This window comes from Pinus tabuliformis, chromosome Q (assembly GCF_031772625.1).
Source record: "Pinus tabuliformis cultivar Carrire ecotype Pingquan chromosome Q, CPIR1, whole genome shotgun sequence".
Classification (NCBI taxonomy): Eukaryota; Viridiplantae; Streptophyta; class Pinopsida; order Pinales; family Pinaceae; genus Pinus; species Pinus tabuliformis.
In genome coordinates this window covers 933,267,759-933,291,133 of record NC_142296.1, presented here as the reverse complement: position 1 = coordinate 933,291,133, position 23,375 = coordinate 933,267,759, and the positions used below count along the sequence as shown (strand labels likewise).

General features: G+C 38.2%; 1 protein-coding gene across 1 annotated transcript in view; it reads right to left on the bottom strand.

Moving 5' to 3' along the window:
* Window positions 1–6,002: 6,002 nt before the first annotated feature.
* LOC149222526 (reticulon-like protein B12) overlaps window positions 6,003–23,375 on the bottom strand; it is a 293,109-nt gene continuing 275,736 nt past the window's right edge. The window contains exon 5 of the mRNA XM_089385497.1: window positions 6,003–6,286. Within this exon, the coding sequence (XP_089241623.1) occupies window positions 6,252–6,286 (35 nt within the window). The 3' untranslated portion in view covers window positions 6,003–6,251. The remainder of the gene's footprint in view (window positions 6,287–23,375) is intronic.

Genomic DNA, 23,375 nt, shown 5'->3' with positions numbered 1-23,375 from the left:
ATAGCAATGCACCACATGATTCCTTGCCACTGTGAGAAGGACCGATACACTCATTTGTATACCGATATTCTAGTTCATGCCACCCACGATCTATCACCCTAGTCGGTAGCAAGTCAAATCTATGTCGGAGATCCTCCAGTAGAGCATCACTCTTCGATCTCTATTGTGATGTGGCCCCACCCTGATCTGCAACCGCAGGCGCTACGACTCATCATGTGTATCCTGCCGGCCTCATCAGTGCTATATTTTCATACCACAAAGTTTAGAAATCAATACCACATACATATATTTCTTAAACTCTAAATGCATGAAATATATAACAATTTTCACTTACCATATGGAACTGACGATCGTCTTGGCGGAATTGGTAAGTCAAGATCCCCTTGATAATTCATGCCACTATGTGGATAATCATCTATGTATAATGGCATCTAGTCCCAATGATCAAAAGACTCGGGTCATAACACTTGTCCGGCTCCCCCTCCTCCACCTCGTCACATTATCTTCCCCCAACGACACATCCTAGGCTCTTATGGGCCCCCATCACAGATCTGTACATGAGGTCGAATAATGGGGATCTTCTCAAAGAAGAGAGAGCATAACACTATCCAAAACAAACAATTATCATTGGTCCTTCGTTTGCATAGTGTCAACTATCGTTTCAACAATGACAAAATCATCTGGGCCCACCCATAGTAGGTCCCTGCTAGAACACTCTCCACCAATATCCTCTGCCCCTTAGTGATATGGTGGAAGGCATGACTACCCAAGATTCGTAACACTACTACGGCTATAGCTCATGTCTCAAGCCTCTCTAGGTCACTAATATGAATGGTCATGCCCTTTTCACAACTCCCCAGTACACAGTAGCAATAAAAAAACTCACCTATATGCCTCCCACGAGGCAACTAGATGTATGTCCCCTACCACCCCCAAGGGGAGAATTCCTGTCAAAAAATATGTCTTGGATCGTGATCTCGATCTTGTGCCCCTGTACTACAAAGGCCTCCTGATCTGGGTCCCAGTAACTCACAATCCTTGACAACAAGGGCTCACCATCCCTCATCAAAGTGTTCTCTAAGAACTTTAGAACACTATATCGTGCCAACACTCATCTCATTGCTTGATTCCCTTGAGTCTCAGCACAGAGGGGATCTAAATCTTGTTCTCACCATGACACCTTTAGCTCTGACATACCTGCAAAATACCATGATGTTTTTTCAGTTCAGAGTCAAAGGCATGCATGTCTAGTACTTAGCTTCAACTCACCACATACCACTAGTCTTGCTTATCCTCTCATACCAAAACATAGTTTTTGCCCTAAAAATTTAACTGGATGCACTTGTGGGCCCAATTTATGCACTCCATAATGCAGAATATGCCCCCAAAAGTGCGTTGTGACCATGAGGATGAGCAGGGCCCCCCCATAGTGAACTAAAGCCCTAATCTAAAAGTCTAATCCACCAAAAATGATGAGTAAGGTTAGACCACCTACTTCCAACTTGCATATATTGATTATGATGGTCAATTTGTTTGCTACGATATCCACAAGATTTAGGGCCTTCTCCTCCTCTCCAAATTCTCCACAACTCACTATGCAAATGAATTGGATTTGGGGGTAAAAATCACTTTTATAAGAAAAACCCTATTTTTTCCGTTGCCCATTGCGACTAAATCGTAGCTCTATTTGACGAACCGTTAGCGCCATTGGAAAGCTCTCATCGAGTTATATAATGGGTCACCATTTGTTTTTGGTAAGTTTAAAATTCATTGGGAAGCCATTTTTTCCATGAAGTCTCACTTTACCACTTATTAAAATCAAATTTCTTCATTTGAGCCACCCATAATATGGTGCCACTTTACCTCTGCACTAGTTGACTCATGTGTCAATTTTAATCATGAGTAAACATCATTTACTCATTTTTTTATGGTCCCATCCAGGTCTCCCCCACATGGCAGCATCATCGAGTCACTGTTCAGAGCATTTGCGATGAGTCACCCTTGTATCTATGGAGTATGTTCTCAGTACCCTTGAGTCTAGTTACAATGTTCCATACATCTTTGTGTCACATCCATCCCATTGTATTCATCTTTTGCCTCAACCTATACTACTCCATCTTTGAAAATATCACGTTTGAGTAATTGACCATCCCCTATGGAATTGAGTGAGTCGCTGCTAGGTCAACCATGCATATCATGCTCTAACAAGGGAAGTCGTCAATCTGCCACTCATTTTGTTTCCTTCCATCATCAGCCTTGGCGTCAGTCCATCAGTCACTCTACTATGATTCCTCAAGCTTTTGTTAAGGATTCCTTATTGCATTAATTGTGGTGGGCCCTCTTCTGTCGATCTCAACACATTTATTCCAGAAGTGTGGTCTAGAGAGCGGTGTACCTTGGTTGCAACTTTCATCTTTGTTCAATGCCTTGGATCAAGTAGAGGGAATCACCATTTCCCTTTGACTTGGTTGTTTCTCACGTGCTTGAAGCCAACTCCTTATTACACGATTAAGACTCATACACTTGATGGTTCGGTGATCCAGACAATTATCCCAATGATTCTTGGGTGTGTGCGATATGATCCAGACCTCATGAGGGGGTGGCCCTGCAGGTAGCCCCCCACATGCCCGTATGACCACAAATGTTGATCCAGCCTCATATGTAGTTCAACAGATGTGATGGGTTTGGTTTTAGCTACTTGCAGTGCCCACAACATAGATGTCTCATTCAAATGATCCATTTAGATATTCTGAGCCCTTTCTTGTTCAACAGGGCTTCTTGTGTTGCAATCCCCCCCCCACCATTTCAACTTGAGGGACATTATGTCTCATATAATCATATTTTATTGTTTTAGACCTGACCGATGTCTTTCCAAGCGCATTATGTATATGGGATCCATTGTATTATTTTCTGGCCTATTGATACCAGCATATCATGTATCATGCATCATTTACTTTGTAGCTCAATCCCACATTGTTGGGCTCACCATTATTCTTTGTGCACAGTGATCCAAAGCAAGTCTTGGAAATTGCTAAAAATAAGGGTTTAACTTATCAAAGAAGGAATAAGGATCAAAGTGGAAATCAAATTCCAGCTCGAAGTTTTAACCCTAGTTCAAAGTTTGGATTGGATGTTGATTTGGCAAGTTGGTTTAATCAGGTAAAAATCTGGGTGACTATCACCAAGATATTGAAGATTCCTTCCCAAAGAGCTAAGTTATTAAAATTTATTGAAGCTCCTCATGTGAATTTTTCTCAATAGAAGGTCCCTAAGACTGTCTATAAGGATGCCCCTATATATTTTCAAGGTTTGGATTTAGATAACAAAGATCATCAACCATTCTTTATTACTTTGATGGTTAATGGATATAAATTGAATAATTGTATGTTGGATTTTGGTGCCTCGACCTCTGTCATGACCAAGAGGGTCATGGAACAACTCAATTTAAGAGTTTCTATGCCTTACTACAATATATGTGCCATGGATTCTAAGAAGATTGAATTTCATGAGTTGATTAAGGATTTACAAGTGCATTTATCAGTTTTACCTAACATTATGATTGTTATGGACATTGTTGTTGTTGATGTTCTGAATGCTTGGGTTATGCTATTATCTAGAAAATGGGCATCTGATCTAGGAGGAAGTATTCATATGAATTGGTCATCTTCTACGATTCCTTCTCCTAGAGGTGATGGGTTTGTAAGACTTAACAAAGAGCTCGAAAGAAGATTCCATGTTGAAGATCCTAATAGACCCCATTATGAGATAATTAAAGAACAATCTGACATTGGGAATTATGTTATTCTGTCTAATTCCATAGTTCTTTCTGATGATAAGGTTGATGAAAAGATTAGGGATCTCAAGATTGGGGATTTGAAGATTGGGGAGCATTTCATGAATTATGTGGGTTATTCCAAAATCATTTCTTTTGTCCCACATTCTATTGTTAAAGATATATTAAATCAAACTGATTTCTTAGGGACTCGTGCTAGGTGGGTTACTAAAATCCAAGAATATGACTTAGAGATTAGACCCACCAAGTTAGAAAAAGGTCAAGGATTGGCTGAAATGATGACCGAAGGTAATGAGCAAGTTCTTGGTTTGATTCGTCTTAATGATTCATCTTCGCCTGAGTTGCAAAGATTAAGAGAGCATGAGTGGTACAATGATATTATTTATTACTTGTTAAATCTTACATGTTTTAACCATTTAGTTGCTCATAAGAGAAGAGACCTTGGATTAAAAGCCACTAAGTATTGTCTCATGAAGGATGGCCTCAAATGGAGAAATCTTGAAGGCATAGTACTTAGGCGTGTTGATGAAATTGAGTCCAAGAAGTTAATTTTTGAGTTCCATTCGGGATTTTGTGGTGGTCATTATGCTGTTAGAAGTAAAACCCACAAAATTTTGAGAGTTGGTTATTATTGACTTTCAATTTTTTCTGATGTGCATAAGTTTGTTAGAAGTTGTCAAGCATGCCAACTGTTCACTGGGAAACAAAAGCTTGTTTCCCTACCCTTACAACCTATTGTGCCAAAGGCACCCTTTTAGCATTGGGGTCTGGATTTCATAGGGAAAATCCATGAAAAGTTTAGCAATGGCTACTAATGGATCTTAACTACTACTGATTACTTTACAAAATGAGTCGAAGCCATTCCTGCTAAGAACGCCATTGAAAAGGTCATTATGGACTTTATTGAAAATCAAATCATTATTAGATTTGGTGTCCCAGCCACGATCACTACCGGCAACGCCAAAGCTTTGAGTTCCACTGATTTTTCATCTTTTTGTTTTAATTATGGCATTGCATTATCTCATTCGTCTAATTACTATTCTCAAGGTAATGGATTTGTTGAATCAAGTAACAAAAATCTTATAACAATTATCAAGAAGATAGTAGGAGATAATAAGCGATCTTGGAATAGTAAAATCAAGTATGTCTTATGGGCAGATAGGATTACGAAAAAGAAAGCTATTGGTAAAATTCCTTTTGAATTAGTTTATGGTTTGGATGTAACTTTACCTGTGCACCTTGTCATCTTATCAACTTTGTTTCGTAAATTTATTGTTCTTAAATTGCAAGCATGAATTATCGACCAGAGCTAGTAAACTGATGAAGTACAAGTGCACTATATGTGCTAGAAGTTACATATGTCGTTAAGGTTTTTATGTTATGGTTAATGTCTAAATCTAGAATCAATATGGAGATGATGTTACTGTCTATATTAGAGTATTATCTTTAAGATTTCTTAATTGGTTATTCTAAAATTAATCATAATTGTATTGAACTTTGTGGGGTAGTTGAATAATGATCCTAACTCTACTCTGTTAAACTATTTTTGATTATGTTTGGATTTTTACGCTGCAACTAAACTAGGCTAATTATGAAAGCATGGAATGATGTGAAGGAGATCCTACTTCATCGAATTGGAAAATGAAATATGCTTGAATTCAATTGCTAAGAAAACACTATCACTCTTAACTATTGCAGCGTCACTCAATGCAAAAGTAAAGCAAGAACGAGAGTACTAATCTATGAAATAGTGAAACTATAAAACGAAATGACTGAATTATACTAGGTAGAAAGAAAACGAAATGATTGAGTTATGCTAGGTATAAAGCAAATGAAATGATTGAGTTATGCTAAGTATAAAGCAAACAAAATTACCGATGCAGATATCAATTTGATTGCGAACTCCATTGGACTGCATCCTAAAAATATAAAACAGAGCATCCACAAATTAATTCTAAGAAACAAAAGAAAATATACTTGCAGTGAGTCAAAGACCTGATCTGCACGCAGGGGTCCTCCACAAGGTAGTCAAAAACTTTAATCAACGCAACATAAAATGTATGAACCAAGATCTATTAATCGGAAAATAGTTTCAACATGATGCTTTCATAATTACATATGGTGGCGCGCCCCGAAGCACAGAACGACCATTGTTCTTATAGAGTTTTTTAATTAACAACATGAGAAATTCAAGCCTAAATATCTTCGCTACAATACTTATCAAACCAAATCATATCACTTATTCATTGATTTTCTATTTGAAAAAACAAATCGACAATATCTCTTGAAACTCGGACTCTGTTTCGACAGATTATCTTGTGGTTGACTGTCATGGTTGACCATGTTGCAGTGCGATTATATTGATGGATTCATTCGAGTAAAAATGAAGAAATCCATGAGAGGATCATTATCTATCTACCCATATACTCATTTTCTAAGCTAGCACACTCAAACCCTGTCAACAATGGAAGTAGCTGCGGATCTGTGGATTAGCTGCAGAATCAGGTCAATTTTGTAGTTAAATGCAAACTTTAATAAAACAATAAGGCATATGGACAAAATATGAAAAAGAGGACATATGTGTGCTTACCTTAACAAAACCTTATATTTATTGCATTTATTTCGTGATAACAATAGGAAAAATGAGGAAATATGGGCAAGAAGGGTGTCAAAGTAAAGCAGTTCTTGGACGCTACAAACTCCTTCAACATTTTTCTATTGATAAAAATGTTGTTCAAAATAGAATTGATCTGATTGTGGAGTTGGATGAAACTCGTCGGAACTCTTTTGATAATATGTGTAAAAGTGAATCTAACATTAAGAAGTTTTGATAAATCCTCTCGATCTAAATCTTTGCAAGTTGGAGATATGGTACTTCTTGAGGATCACAATAATGAAAAACTAGGAAAACATAAGAAATTTGACAGTTTGTGGCTGAGACCATACATTATTCGAGACATCGTTGGACCAAATTCATTCCACTTGAGCAGATTGGATGGTGAACCACTTGAATTACCTGCAAATGGTCAAATGCTCAAGCTATTCTTCTAAGATGACATCTGATGCTATGGAGCACCCTTTGTATTGTATTTCTAACATTTCATTCATGTTTTAGGATTAGATTTACTTTTCAAGTTAGTAGAATTGTTGATGGTTACAAGAACTTTTATTTCATATGCTTAATGTTATATGATGATATTTGGATGGACGCTACTTATGTAATTTTATGTGTTGTTTGGGTGTAGATTCTGGATTCTCACATTCCTTTGATGAAACAAAGTGTCCCCAAGTAGAGACAGATATTGACCCCTTTGTGTCAATGAACCCATAGCCGTACATTCTTTTTTTTCGCAAAAGGGATCTATCATGTTCGAGTATTTGCATCATTAAGATTTCATCATCAGTCAACAATTTGTTAAAGATGTAAACTCATTTTGCATGGTTATAATGTAAATGATCTTAGTAAGACCATCATGTATATAACAATCTAGGTAAGCATAATATTTTGGTGACGATTTCTATCCTAGGAGGTTTTTTGTCTCACTGATTCATCTGTGTCTCTAGACACAAATGATCGACAAAGTTCTTCCCTCCAACCTCACCCCAAAGCTAGGGTGGATTTTCTCGTCAAGATAATAAGTGAGTCCTAGTGTTTTTTATTGAGTCATTGTAAAAGTAATTTGAAAATAATCTTAGCTAATTGGCTAAATTATTTTATTACAAATTACTTGATATACTAGATCATATTTTGAGTCGCAGGATTGGGTAGATATTTGAGGGTCTATAACGAACGGATTCCCCCCTTCATGTAAAAAAATATTTAGTGCATGATCCCTCATAATTAGACACCATGACTAAATATTAGAGGGTTGGGAAAATTATTAATCCCCTCATTAGTCAATTAATTAAAATTTCTAGCAAAATTAAATTAAAATCTTAAGCAAGAAATTTAATTAATTTTATGTCGCAGGTAAAATTAAATTCTCCAATGGTGAAATTCTTGAGTTTTGAAAAAGTTAATTTTTGGAGGTCTCCGACCAAGGGAATATTGAAGAAATCTAGAAATTTTGAATCATTGAGCTTTGGTGGTTAAATCAAAGTCAAATGTTTAAAGAAATTAACTCAAAATAATTAATTTTGAGTTAATTAAAAATCAATTAAATGAAAAATTCAAATTTTCCTCAAAAAATAAATAATTTCGACGACGAAGATTAAGGATTAATTAAATATTTATGAACGGTCGAGATTACTTTCACAAGGATCAAGTCAACCAGTCGTTGGAGATTTTATATATAAATTAGAGGTCGATGTCAATCTATTTTTTAATCCAATCTTTGAATCATGTACTAAGCTCTCAAGCTCTCTTGTATACTTTTTGAATTAATGCAAAAGTCTTTAGGGTTTCAACTTGCGGTGGTGTTCCTTTTCGTGAATTTATGGTAACATTGTTTTAATTTTTGCTTACTATTGTGTAAAAATTATCAATCAATAGCTCTCTTAGAATAATCTAAATACAATTATTTTATTCAGTTTGTTGTATCTAGGGTAACATTTTTTTTTTTGGTTGAAATAGCAGGTATCTCTATTTCTTCAAAATTTTATTGTTCTATTTCTCTACTTGGTTTGATGGTTGATCTAGTGTTCGCAAAAAATATCTCAAGTTTTTATTGAGCATCTGGGGATAGTCTTCGGTTGGACCAACCAACTCTTGGCATATATTTTCTAAAGAACCTACTTCATATAAGCTCCAAGATTTATCTAACAATAATAAATAAAAATTCTGGAGGGTGGTTTTGGGCTACTGCCTCTCTAAAAAATCAAAATCTTTTAAACATTTTGTGGAAAATTTGATAAATTTGGCTAGTAAGAATTTTAGATTATCAGACCTGGAGCGAAGTTGGACTCATATTCCTCACATCTGATAGATTTGCAACCTTTTTGCATAGATCTATAATTATGTTGTATAGATCTAAAAAATTTCTAACTTGAGTTTTGAGATTTTATTCATTTTTGTATATTTGGGATCTAAGTTTTTTTTTTTGTAGGTTCGGATCTGAAGGAAATTTTTAATCTGAAACTAGATTTAGACCCTCGAGCGCAAGATCTCGTCTTAGTACCATATTGCAGGGACATTATTCAAAATTATTTTAAGTCTGAGGGTTTCAAATCTGAGGTTTTTCTGAGAGAAAATTTTAAAGCATAAATATAAAAGTTTAAACTTTATTCTGTGTTAATTTTGGTTAGGGTTGAGTCTCACAAAAGAATTCAATTTTTTTTTTGAGCTTGCTTTTCATTTTTTAATTTTTGTTTTGATTTTGTTTAAAAAAAAAACAAAACTTAAAAAAACAAAACAAAACAAAAAACAAAAAACAAAAACAAAAACAATTTTCATTTGTGGCTGTTAACTTTCCATAATAATAAAAAAGAAAAAATTCTAAAGGAAGGCTTTAATATTTCAAATTAAAATTTTTGTATGGTCTTTCGCCCATTAAAAATTTAATTAATTAAGCCTTTTGATTCATGCATTTGCCACATTAAAATTTTCATTAAATTTGTCGAAGGAATAATTAATTTTTTTATCTAAATTTTTTTCTTGGGTTTTTTTTGTGTTAGAGGTTTGAGACTTTAAATTTTTAAAAGGAAAATTTTGTGGTGTTTCAAAAAACATTAAAATTCTCTATAGTCAAAACAAATTTAAATATTTTTTAAATTATCTCTAAAGTTTGACTATAGAAAAACAATAATTTTTTTTAGATTTGGGTCACTTAAGAAAAATCATTTTAATTCCAAAATTGTTTGAAGTGTTTAGCATTTGAATTTCATGGTTCTTCATGGTATTTAATTTTGAAATTTAATTGCTTAAGTCTTTTTGCATACTAAGGGTGTTTTTATGCTTGACATCTATTGAGATTGCTTGTTATTTAATTAATTCTAAACGTGGTTTAATTACTTGAATTATTGGATATTTATTGCATATTAATTTTTTGGGAAATTTTCAAGTAATTATTGAGTACTCTTTCACGGAATTCTAGTAAATTGCATATCTTTTGTTTCCTAGATTGAGTAGTTGAGCCTCTATATAATTGGCAGTGATATTAAATTGTGAAGAAGCTTTTGTTCTCTTTAAGCTATAATCACATTAAAAATATTTGAAGTGATAAGCTTGTGGTTTAATTGGGCATTATATCGTGATATTGCTGAGAAGTTCATCGTTCAGTTCTTGTCTAGTAAAATGAATATTTATTTGGGCGATTAAAGGCTTTTTCTTATAACTCTGAAGCATACCATGGCATAAACGCTTTCATTCCTTGAATCTAAATTCATCTCATCTTTTAGTTATCTCGCACATTTGCATATTAAGTTAATTTTGCATAATTAAAATTTACTTCTAAGCATAAGCTTGGTCGATAGAACAATAGATACCCATCCATCTTTGCTTGAGAAACCTGCTTTTAACAGTACTTAAAACGATGACCTTGCAGTCGTCAGAGCCACAACTCTTTGCAATGCTAGAAGCACCGGGTATGTTAGATTTTCAGGAGAGGTATTGTTAATCACACTTTAGTGTGCTTCACCTTATCTTGTCTCTTCTATTTACTACAAAATTAGGCTCAATATAGAAAGGATTGATGGGTTAAAACTTAGATAGACATTTAACTAACCAAGATTCTTGCATCTCACATTAGTTTTAGAATCTGCATTTCATATAAGATAGTTATTCATCCAAGCAACAATGGCTAATCAATTACTTGGTCCTAAATTTCGTAGAAAGAATGTTGACTCCATAAGGCACTAGTATCAATCGTTTAAATCCAATTGAATCCTATAAGCCTTGTTAAACCTAAAACATGTATTTGGTCGCTTGACTGTGTTTCTTGAACTGGTTGGTTCCCAACTAGTTCTCCTTCATCCTGTTTTCGTAGGGCCTAACCCCCTTAGCCTGTTGTTGGGAGACAACTTAAACAAAGAGATTGGGGATTAGGGTGACAACCTCCGATCTGAGACGTTGTTGAGGTGCCTAGACATTCTGTGCGACAACAAACCCCATTTACCATTTCTCCCACCTGAGTCCACATTCCTCCACTAGGTCCACATAGGGTTAGCCTTCCCCTTCCCCTTGACCACACCTTGGGTCGGGCCTGGAATGATGCCTCAGAGATTGATGCAGCTGAAAAGAAGGATAAAAGCATAATTGGCCACATTCGACAGGAAGATGTACCACAAAATGCAAAATATTATTGGGACAAACACATTTAGCACGTGGGCAAAAGTAAAAACATGAGCTCTACCCCATCATCATGGCCATAACCCTGGTTCCTACATGCCCTAGATGAGCTTCCTTTATCATTTATGAACCCATGATTTTCCCAACCCCTAGTGGGAAATGAACTGTCCTACCTTAAAGGTGGTATCCACTGCTATATCACACACAACATGCTTTTATCCCTTGAGCCCCAAGCAATCAATTAAATAAAAATCATAAAATGAAAAAGGCATATAAAAAATGGTGGAAAAATCAAGGTCGGGGCACCTCATGTACCACAATTTCTCTTTCCTATACATCATATACCCAAGTGTGGGCTTCCCTTTTATTAGCTACCCTTGTACCCCAGCATGTAGCCCAAGGTTTGCCCCTTTTCATCCCCTACTCCATTCATCTCTTTATCACATGTCATCGCCCTTTAAAGGATGTATCTTGGACATACTATCCCCTTTAAAAATATAAACCACCTAATAGGATATTTGGTTAACACCATTTGGATTCTGAAGACAATAGCACATGCCAAAGCCCACTATGAAAGGGCATGCCATTATGAAGTCCCCGCCTGTTGTCCATGGTTTGTAAGCTCTTTTACTTGATTTCCTTGATGACTTGTTGTACTGAAAGGCTAGGGGACTCATTAGATCTTATGCAGGATTGCAGGTAGTTTCCATTTTGAGTTTGGTCTCCCTATACAGGGTCATAATCCTCCAGAGAGATACATTGGCACATGTAGGGTGTGTTGAGAGCCATGGGCCTCCACAACAGTAAACAACACTCCATGGATCCCAAAAGATGTTTAGAGATTGCTCGAGATTCACCTATTGGACGAGGAAGATGCACCCGGTTCACCTCTGCCCAACCAACCCAAAAGTTGTACCATGCACTTGGAAGATGACCCAAGATTTGTATGTTGATGTCGCATCACTTAGACCATCATTTGAGCCCTTACAAATGTTATATAGGAATCTTTGAATTACTTGGAGACACATGAGATCACTTGTGTGCCCTCACACCCATTGGGAGTACCACAGGTTTATTATGTGGAGAACAAGGGGCCAACCCCTTATCCATTACTTTTGGAAGTCTTATTCACCATTATGGAACTTATGGACTTCATCGGGATTCTTATAAGGCCCAATGACATGTAGGCTTATTATTTTGTTTACGAGCTCGTGTTATCACTGGGCTAGAAAGAATTGGGTTGTCTCAACTTTTAACCTAGTGTAGTTATTTCAGACCACTTGGAATGGAAGGTATCCCTTCCAATCTGAGAGGGCTCTCTCAAAAATACTTGTCAAATTTACTTGAAACAATTCAAATAATAGATGACTAACTCTGATCTCTTTTTGTGGTTTTGTAGGTGAAAAAAAATGTGATGAATGCCACCATTGGGCATGGAGTCAAATTAAAATAAATTATGGCCAACAACAGTGTTTGATGGAAGTTGAGGCATCTATAGCTTTGAAACTGATATCAAATTAACATTCACAGTCATACATAGTAAATGAGGGAAATTGGAGCAGTTTGGCAAGATTTCCAAGTACTCAAGATACCATGTAAAACTGAAAACAACATGATAAAAATACATGAAAGCCATAACATGAATCTCAAGTACAAAAACAGAGTTGCTGCAAATTTTCTATTAAAGGATCAAAAGATTACAAAAGGTCAGTTCTTCACATTCTCCGTCAACCCTTCTCAAAGTCAAAAACCTACTTATTTAGAGAGAAAAGATCTCTTTACATTATCTTGCCACCTAGGCCAAATTCAATCCACTACTCCAGAGAACTATTCCTACTTTTCTTCTAACTAACAAAGTCCTCGTAGGGATTTTCTGTTTTGCAATAGTTGGAATTCAACTAGGAATCTACTAGCTTTAAATCTATAACCACTTTCTGTTGATGTAGATAACCAACCCCAACTGCATGCTAGATTTGCTGGAGTATCATTACATCTTCAACCTATTGATAGACTGTTGGATAGGTAAATCCCCTCTGCGGACAGAGGCGATCCCACTAGTCTAAAACAGAACTAGCCACAATCAAACCACGCTGCCACGCAAGTTCCTAGTTATGCATCAAAGGTAAATTAAGAAGACCAACCTGGAATCCAACGCTATGGTTGAAGCAGAGTTGATATTTCTGCTCCCTTGCTCCAGCAGATCATAAACGGACACCTGCACATGCAAAGGAAGAAACAAATACCAACATAAAATATACCAAGGCACAACTATATTTCAGTCAGAAAGGAAATAAATCAACACATCACCATAATAGACAATGAGATTGGAACTATAATAGCAGTCGCTCATTAATTAATAATAAACAGGAAAAGTTACAACCAAGGTTCTGACGTTGAACCTCTCCTGGCTGGGCGGGCAACTATATGTGTCTTGCAATGTATCTCCTCTCCGGCAGCATAACCTCTCTATGCTTCATTATCACTCATGATAACCACAACTAGCATTCCTCCAAGAACTCAATAACTCAACATCTAGCACTCCATGACTAGCTTGTCAAATGCATAAGGACAAGCTTATATAGATGAAGAAGGGAGGAGGATACGATGAACCGGGACACCTATTGTGGATCAACATTATCCCCAAAAGCCATTAAAGATGGAGATAGGATAGAACTCGACATAAGACTGATTTTTTATCCTCAAAAAAGCTCCATGTAATGAAGGAAACAACAGTCGGGCGTGCGTTAAGGAAAAAAGCATGACCAAACTTGGTTGGCGCGACTATTGCTCTAAGACAGAGCGCCAATGGTCGCGCCCTCTTTTGAGGATCTCCAGGATTGGCGCGGGTAAGATATTGTGGACCTGCGCCAATGGAAAAAGAGCACTTTTCAGGGATAATCTGTAGAAGGTGTCTTCAGGGAACATGAAGTACATACTCAGGGGAACATAATGCAAGTGTTTTTAGACTTTGTCACTTCTTATAACTCCCGGGATGAGTCCTCCAAAGTACGACAAGAGGAGTAACAGGGATGGTGACAAATTACTGTGTAACAGATGCCCCCTAAAGCATGAGGTCCGAGAGGTGGAGAGGGGTGAAATGCTTTACAAGAACACACAAGAACACATATAGAGCTGCCGCCGAGGATCCGTGTTAAGAGACATGACTGATAGTTCAATTACATGATGTACTTGGTATGGTCGCAGCCATCCATAAGAGAGTACATAAATAGTCTAGATCCATAGTATGGACACAGCCATCTGGTTAGGATCAATGAATTGACTCAGGTATGGTCGCAGCCATCCAGTGAACGAGTCAAGTATCAAGAATCACGCCTGGATTACAACAGACACAATCCAGGGTCTTGCGCTCCATCTCGACCCGAACAAGAGTACAAGTTCAAGCATGTGAATATATGAGTTGAATTCGAACATGCATGAACATCGTCTGATTACCAGTCAATAGTGGAAACTGTTAACAAACGCGAGAGGTACCACCAATAATGACAATGGCCCTCAAGGTACTATAGGTACAATCTACGGCGTGTGAATTAATGATCTGAAGTCGAACACCCGTAGAATCATTCGATCGGAGGTCAATGATGGAAACCTCACGTCGAACACGAAGAACCTGCCATTGAGGCATGCAGGCTCCAAGGCACCGGAAAGGAGTCTCTAGATCAACTTCCTGGATAATGAGTTGAAGTCGACAGGAAGTGACCTTGATCGAAGGTGGGCCATAACGTTTCCCACATCATCGACACGAGACAGAGAGATAATGTTGTGAATCAAGATTGTGCGAACTATCAGAGGGAGGTTGTTTCTTTGCAGAGGTCAACTTCTCTTGAACATATCGGCGGCACATTAATGGAATCGGCAGTATTTGACATCAATGTATCAAAGGTCATGATGACGAGGCAATGAGTGGATGAGAGGTCAAATAAGGTACCCAAGTCCATGGAAGCAAGTGAAAGATATGAGATGAGATATCCCTACCCTGGACACGAAAGCAGAAAAGTGCCATGTTCAAGAGCGACATACTGCCGTCACGGTAATAATTATGGTTCAAAAATTTTCTTTTCCCCCCGCCATTTCTGGCGAGTACCCCAGTTATTTTTAACAAGCTTGATGGGGATAGCATATGCTTGCGTTGTGAAAAAATCCGATGTCATTAAGTTTTAACGAGTCTGACAAAGGAAGAACTCGGCGTATTTTCATGTTTAGAGAGTTTGAAAAGACAGCAGAAAAGGAAACTCCAGGGATGTCCTTTTTCGTAAAGTTGTGTCTCTCGGGCCCGAAAAAGTATAAAATAATACCCGAAAGAACCGCCCGATCATTACGATCGAGGAGTACTTTTCATAATTAGTGATTTCGACCTGAAAAAGTAAAAAAGTGGTCAAAACCACGTCGCTTCGTAACCATTAACGAGTTTGAAACGACAAAAACCCGGTAATCTTTTTATGTTTTAACGGTCGACAAAAAGAACTTAAAACGACCGCCCCTTATTAACATTTAACGAGTCAAGAGGAGCGACTCGGCAATCTTTTCTTCTTTAAATGGTCAGAAAAGAGCTGAAAAAAGACCTTCATTTTTATTTTCTTTAACGAGTCAAAAAGGAAAAATACTCGGCAATCTTTTCATATTTTACGAGTCAGAAAAGAGCGTAAAGGCGACTCGTCCTGAAGGAACGAGTGGTATAAAGGGTAGCAACTGGTTCCGGTAATGGTGGAACTTGCTCGAAACATGTAAAGGTTAAGAGGCTGGCTAATAAAACCACTCATCGCTGCAGTTCCTCAGGAAAGGATAAACAACCAGGTGAAAGCATATGATCGGCCAAAGAGATGGTGGCGATGGAATGAAACAACCAAGGCTCATCTAGCAGAATTTAGCAGATAAAAAGGCAATCATGGGATGTAAATCAGGTATGGGTTCATTTTTTTTCACAAGCTTGAACCATGGAGAACTCTGCTTGGATTCGGTTTCATGTTTACACAAGCTTGAAACGAAAAACTATGCTTGCTATAAATTTGCATGCCCCTAGCATGATAATGCAAATCGAGGTACGTGCCCCCCAAGCTTCATGGCATTCACGGAGTGGATGGAATGAAGGTTTACTTGGAAAGACTCGATTTTGAAGGAGGATGCATGCCCCCCTCGGGCCTCAGTCACGCGCCCGGGTCAACTGCCGTCATCAGAATGACAGAGTGGATGTTGGGGCATTTCCTGTGGAAATAAGACCATTTAGGAATGGTAGATGACTATATGTGAAGTGTGAACCGGGGAATGAAAGTTGGTCTACGACCTTGATCGTCCTTCCTTCATGCGGAAAACACATCACTCTGAAGAGTGAGGACACAATTGCACGTATGTGATAAATATAGTCTCGTCCAAGGAGTAAATTGTAATCTAACGGACCTTGGACTACCATGACGCCCATTTGAACAGTCTTCCCTTCTAATGTGATAGGTACATTGGGAAGAATTCCTAAAGGTCGAGTGGTTTCTCGATGGAAACCTGTAAGGTTTCTCATCTCAGGCAGAAGCAGTGGGGAACCAAGTGCTTCCCAAGCTGTTGAAGAAAGGATACTCACAGGAGATCCCTCATCAATAATTGTACCGGCCATAACCATGCGGTAGACTTGGACTATAATTCGAAATGGTATGGAGGCTGGTAACCGAGGATTTCCTAGTTGATCCCAATTGAAGGAAACAACTAGGTTGCTTGGAGGTGGGACTGGATAGACAGCCAGATATGATTCTGATGGACTTTCTTCCTGGTGCGAAGGAATGAGAGGGATGCTCACTTGATCATTAGAGTCTATGTTGATGAATAGAATTGGGACGGTGGGGTCTTCATTCTTTGCAGTGATAGCATCATCTGAGGAGGGAAATTCTGAAGGCAAAACCGGGTCACTTGTAAGCTGGACCTTTTGACTTTTGTCTGGTTTGGATTCAGATGTAAGATCATCTAAGGATGGAACTTCTGTAGGCAAAACTGGGTCACTTGTAAGCTGGACCTTTTGAAAGACCGGGTCAACTGTAATCTGGAACTTTGGACTTTCGTTTGCTTTGGACTCAGGTGGTTCATCCTCGATGAGAAAGTGGTGTGTAGATGATGAATGTAAATCAATACTCATTCCGACCAGGGACTGGTCTGGAACAGGCGGAGCACAGCTAGGTTCGGGAAGAGAAGGCTGGACCAAAGAGGAATCATGATTGATCACTTGGTTAGTGGAGAGATGATCTGCAGTTGCAAAAAGACGCTGATATCCAGCGGGTAGCTGGGGTAAGGGAGCTGACAGACTTTCCAAAAGACGGGAGGCTTCATCCATAAGTGGACAAAGGCGAAGGAGATGATTACCTTCACAAAGTCGACAAGGGAAATGAACCTTCCCTTTTCTCTTACCAACTGATAAGGTATCATCGATCTGCGACGACAAGGGGTGAGTTGGGTCACGGGACCATATATCGAGGATCCTGGGAATACCGGGACAATCAGAAAGAAAATGGTCCTCCTTGCATAATCGACAAGGAGACTTAGCCTTCCGCGGAGGAGCAGAAGGTGGTTCCACTTCAGATATTTTTGTGGTAGATGCGACCTTTCCCTTAGGAGACTTCTTCTTTTTGGTCTTCTTCTTCTTCTTCTTAGCCACCTGGTTATTGAAATCCAAGGTTTCACCAGGCGAAGTAGAAGATGAGGACGCAGCAATAGGCGAAGAAGGGAAGGGGTCCACCTTAGAATCAACATGGTGTTGTTCGGGTGGAGGAGGTGGTGGCGGAACAGGAGTTATCACACTCGAGACCACCGAGTTTGAAAACAACCATACGGGTAAACCAATGGTCAACCCAGGCAAAGACAATGTTGCGATATACTGAACACCGACATTTCCAACAGAAGGAAATGGACGAGGGTTCCCATCAGGAGGAACACCTTGGCCGGTGGGCGCCGGGAAGGCTGCCATTGAACGAGAAATAATCCTACTCAAGCTAACGCAAACAAAATCTAATTGGGTAGATGTTATCGTGGCCAATAAATTTTAAGACACTGAACTTAACCTTTTCATTTTTTAAGAGTCGAGAAAAGGATAAAAGATGACTCTAGTCTCCTTCGAATATTTAATGAGCACGAAGTGACAAGACGCTCACAGGCACCTTTTCTTTTAGGGAGTCCGAAAAGGATCAAAAGTGACTACTCTGGAGACTCTAGGTATAAGGTTTACCAAACAATCCGTAAAACTGCTTATACACCTTGGCAATCAGATGAAAACCAAGGACTTCCCGTACTGCAGTCAATCTTCCCAAATGCTGTGTTCAGTGCATTACGGCTTGTAAGGCGGCAGACTCGGCTTCCTATGGATAAAGGATAATAGCCTAGTGGGGTCTCCCGTATATACGCGACGGTACGTGGGAGCTAAGTCCGTATTGGCACCTATCGTTTCACCGTGGAGGAATCACCCAACCACTCGACGATAAACTACCAGGTTTAAAGACGCCGGAACACGTCTCTAACCTAGACCTCTAGAGTATTTGCGTTATGTTCCAATGCGTTGTTATGTTCATTGAGTTTATTTTAAAGTTTATCTTCGATTATGTTTCAGTTTTTTGGTCCTACCGTATGTGATATCTCAAAAACTTCTTAAATGCAAACTATATGCCAAAATTATACCATTTGATTCGATGAATTCTATCTACAGGAGGGTTTAGATCTTTACACAAACGAAATGATCACTCAACAAACAACAAAGATCCTAATGCAGCTAATAACAATAAATGAAATTTTTCTTTTTCTTTTTAATAACAACAAATAACAATAAACGCTAACTAATATGATGCAAAAGATATTTTGTTTTTCTTTCCTTTAAGATGGCATGATGCATTTAAACAAATCTTAAGAGATATGCACAATTCAAGTTCACTCAATGAAATAGAACCAACTCTGAAACACCAAAATGCTATGCAAGCAAGGAAAAACACAAAGACTTTCAATGAACCATGTAATCTAAGTTCAAATGAAGTCAATTCAAAGAGGCTAGAAGTGAATCACTCAGAGTATAGAAGATCAAGCTTTGACAAATCACTGGATAGGTGCAGGACACAACCAACAAGCTGACTGGATAATCAAGAGACCGAAACTTCCCACAGAAGGCTAGACATGCAAAGTCACTAGATGTTCTAGGGCTGAGGCGAAAATCAACAGAAATAAGCAAACAACTGAAGGATAAAGGCTAAAACCAGTCAAACAGAGGTTCAACACACTTCCAGAGGCTGTAAGAGATATAAAAAGAGACTGAAAGAGCTTTCCACCCACACACAGGCAAAATTTACAGGGTTGGCGCGACTGTCAGCCTGCAACTTGCGCTACCAATGGATTGGCATGAGTTGCTTTTGAGCAACATGTGCCAACTGGCGCGACTATCAGAGTAATAACCGCGCCAATTAAGCTTGCCGGCTAGAAAAATAAATAATACGACCTCAGGTCGGGTTGACAGTGCTCAGATGGGTCAAACAGTAAAGAATAAACTCAAAACTAACCCAGGAAGCTCATTCACTCAAGCAAGCAGAAGAAAATTAACATGCAAGACAAATTCCAAATAGCTTCTCCCCAGTGGAGTCGCCAAATTGTTGGATAGGTAAATCCCCTCTGCGGACAGAGGCGATCCCACTAGTCTAAAACAGAACTAGCCACAATCAAACCACACTGCCACGCAAGTTCCTAGTTATGCATCAAAGGTAAATTAAGAAGACCAACCTGGAATCCAACGCTATGGTTGAAGCAGAGTTGATATTCCCGCTCCCTTGCTCCAGCAGATCATAAACGGACACCTACACATGCAAAGGAAGAAACAGATACCAACATAAAATCTACCAAGGCACAACTATATTTCAGTCAGAAAGGAAATAAATCAACACATCACCATAATAGACAATGAGATTGGAACTATAATAGCAGTCGCTCATTAATTAATAATAAACAGGAAAAGTTACAACCAAGGTTCTGACGTTGAACCTCTCCTGGCTGGGCGAGCAACTATATGTGTCTTGCAATGTATCTCCTCTCCGGCAGCATAACCTCTCTATGCTTCATTATCACTCATGATAACCACAACTAGCATTCCTCCAAGAACTCAAGAACTCAACATCTAGCACTCCATGACTAGCTTGTCAAATGCATAAGGACAAGCTTATATAGATGAAGAAGGGAGGAGGATACGATGAACCGGGACACCTATTGTGGATCAACATTATTCCCAAAAGCCATTAAAGATGGAGATAGGATAGAACTCGACATAAGACTGACTTTTTATCCTCAAAAAAGCTCCATGTAATGAAGGAAACAACAGTCGGGCGTGCATTAAGGCAAAAAGCATGACCAAACTTGGTTGGCGCGACTGTTGCTCTAAGACAGAGCACCAATGGTCGCGCCCTCTTTTGAGGATCTCCAGGATTGGCGCGGGTAAGATACTGTGGACCTGCGACAATGGAAAAAGAGCACTTTTCAGGGATAATCTGTAGAAGGTGTCTTCAGGGAACATGAAGTACATACTCAGGGGAACATAATGCAAGTGTTTTTAGACTTTGTCACTTCTTATAACTCCCGGGATGAGTCCTCCAAAGTACGACAAGAGAAGTAACAGGGATGGTGACAAATTACTGTGTAACATAGACATCAATTAAATTTCCTTTTTTGCTGATTGTCTTAATGAGCTGGCTATTATGTGGATGTGACTATGTGATGACTCGGCATGCTGAAAAATAGGAGTTTAATATGATGAAGTGTGTTAGAGTCAGTATTTTCATACTGTCATCAATGATCAAAACTCCTCTTTTCATATCATATTAGGGTCCCATTCTGAGATCTTTGTCATTCTACCTAGGTCCTCATTTAGAAAATTTACTCACAGATGGTAGCCTTATGTCAAAATCCCTTCTCTCTCTCGGAAAATCAATATTTGTTGGCCCACCTTCATGTGTTTTACTGAGCATACATTGACCATCAATGCTCATTTCATCATGTTTTGTGTCAGTCAAGTCCACCTGAAGTCTGCTCACTCAAGGTTTTCATTAGGTCTCTAGGTTTCATTTTTTCAAGGTCCAATAAAACACCATTTCACTACATAAGGCTAGAAAAGTATGAGAGTGAACTAAATAATATCCCTTTTTCAGTTAAAGAGGATTTGGAAGCATGTAACCATGGTTTCCAAAGGTTCTAATTTTAATTTCAAGTATGAATTCCATTCCAGTTTGTAATTTTATTCCAAAAAACAGAGATGCATTTCTATTTTTTATATTTATGTAATTGTATGTTATTATATGTAATAAGTGATTTTTCTCAAGCTAACAACTCAGTTCCATTATGCTAAAAGACCAAAAGTCAAAGGTCAAAGTATTCCCAATGTATATCAATTGATCAATCTATAAAGCAAAAGCACAAGGAAAAGGGTATTAGTGCAATGTTTCAAAAGAACTTTCAAAACATTAGAAAATGGGTTATAAATCAATAAAGTCAAATGCTATCAAGTATTGAAAGCCTTCAAGGTATCCATTTGCCCCTCATTTGCTCTTGTCTTGGTCAAACAACCTCAACAAAGGAGAAATTTTCAAGTTGGACAAGTGAAACCAAAAAAACAAAGTTTTCGCTGCGCATTTGTGCATTACGCTACGTGTTCCAGTGTCACGCTGCGCATTTGACTAGTTTCCTAATTTTTCATTGTTCTTCTCTAGATTCAATTTTCCTCTTGGGAAATCAACTTTTTACTGATGTAATTGATCATGTAAATGTAATTATGGTCTTTTTACTATTACCTAAGGTAAATATATTAGGTAAATAGACTCTATGAGGTGTAATGAATCAGTTCATTGTAATTAGGGATGAGTCACTTTGGCCACCCTACACTCTAGCTATCAGTTCAAATTTTGGTGGAACTACTCCTCCTCTCATGGATTCGACCCCTAATGGCTGGGAGGAGTTTGTTTGAGGCCTACATCATGTATTTTTTCAGCAATTCTATAGGTTGGACTCCATTGAACATTGTATTAGTGTTTCAGACTTTGGCATGGAATATATTGGATGAGTTGCAACTATTTTGGTGGGATTCCTGTGGCATGGTATTTTGATATTATTTCTTCTTTAGTTACATGTGTGTGAATGTTTTGTATCTTCCATGATCCATTTCAATTCTAAATGTGTTTGATTTTCAAGGCGTGATAATAAAAATACATCTTCTATGCTTTGTGTTGGGAAAATCATCACAAATTGTTTCATTTCTTCAGTTTAAAAAGAATTCATGATTTTGATGCTCTTTTTAGGACCTCACCAGTCTAAACCATTTCATCAATATACTACAAAGTGTCAAAGTAACTTTCCTACCTTGCCCCATCAGATTTCTGCAATTTTGATTCTCTCAAGCCCTCACCTAGTTCACTCTCTGCCCTAATTCACTCATCTAGTGACTACCCCAATCAAATCAAATCAAAACCCTGAGCTACTATATCTAGCCTAAAACCCTAATCCATCCAACCCTCTTGGTTGTGATCCTTTGGAGAGAGCCCTCTCCGACGTGGTAGGGCTAGCTACCAAGTCAAAAGATTGGTCTGTGGTTACCTCAGTTGGACTCTTCCTTAGCCTTGGAGATCTGGAGGAGTGATAACATGTTAGTGTTGTTGCTAGGGAATGAAAGGTTCACTTTCCCTGGGTGTACGACTAGTTTTCATTGGAATTTGGTCCTCTGGATGATGGGACTAAGTTTCATAAAGGCTGATTCCGCAATGGTAGTGCCTACAGTGTAGAGCTAGCTTCAAGGAGACAAACAAGACAAAATTATGCATCCTGATCCAGCTGATTCAGTGGAAGATATTCATAGCTTGTGAAAAAAGTGAACAAGGTTACAAATCACAAGTTCAATCAGATTTCATTCCATTGGTAAGCTTTCAATCGTTACCAATTTAAATTTCTCCATTGAAAACTTTCTTTCACTGTGAAATTTGAAGATATCTTGGTTTCTCTCAAAGTCTCATGTTTTTTACTTCATATAGATTTGACCCTGTTAAGATACTGGCTACGAATAGATATACCAAGTCAAACCTTGACCCAAATCCTCCTCCTCCAGTTGATGATCCTGAAAGATTACTAAGAAAGCCTAAAGTCCCTTTCCCCGAGACTGAAATCACAAAATTGGAAAGGACCACTTCCTTGCCAGATCAGACACTTAGTATTGAGGATATTCTTTTTGACATTAAATTCGAGCTATCCCTATTTCGTTCGAAGTCTTATTATTGTCTTATAGAGGAAGAATTTGATCCCATAAATTTTGATTCATACCTACCCACCTCAAAGTCTTTGTTTAGTCAACCTTCTGCTACA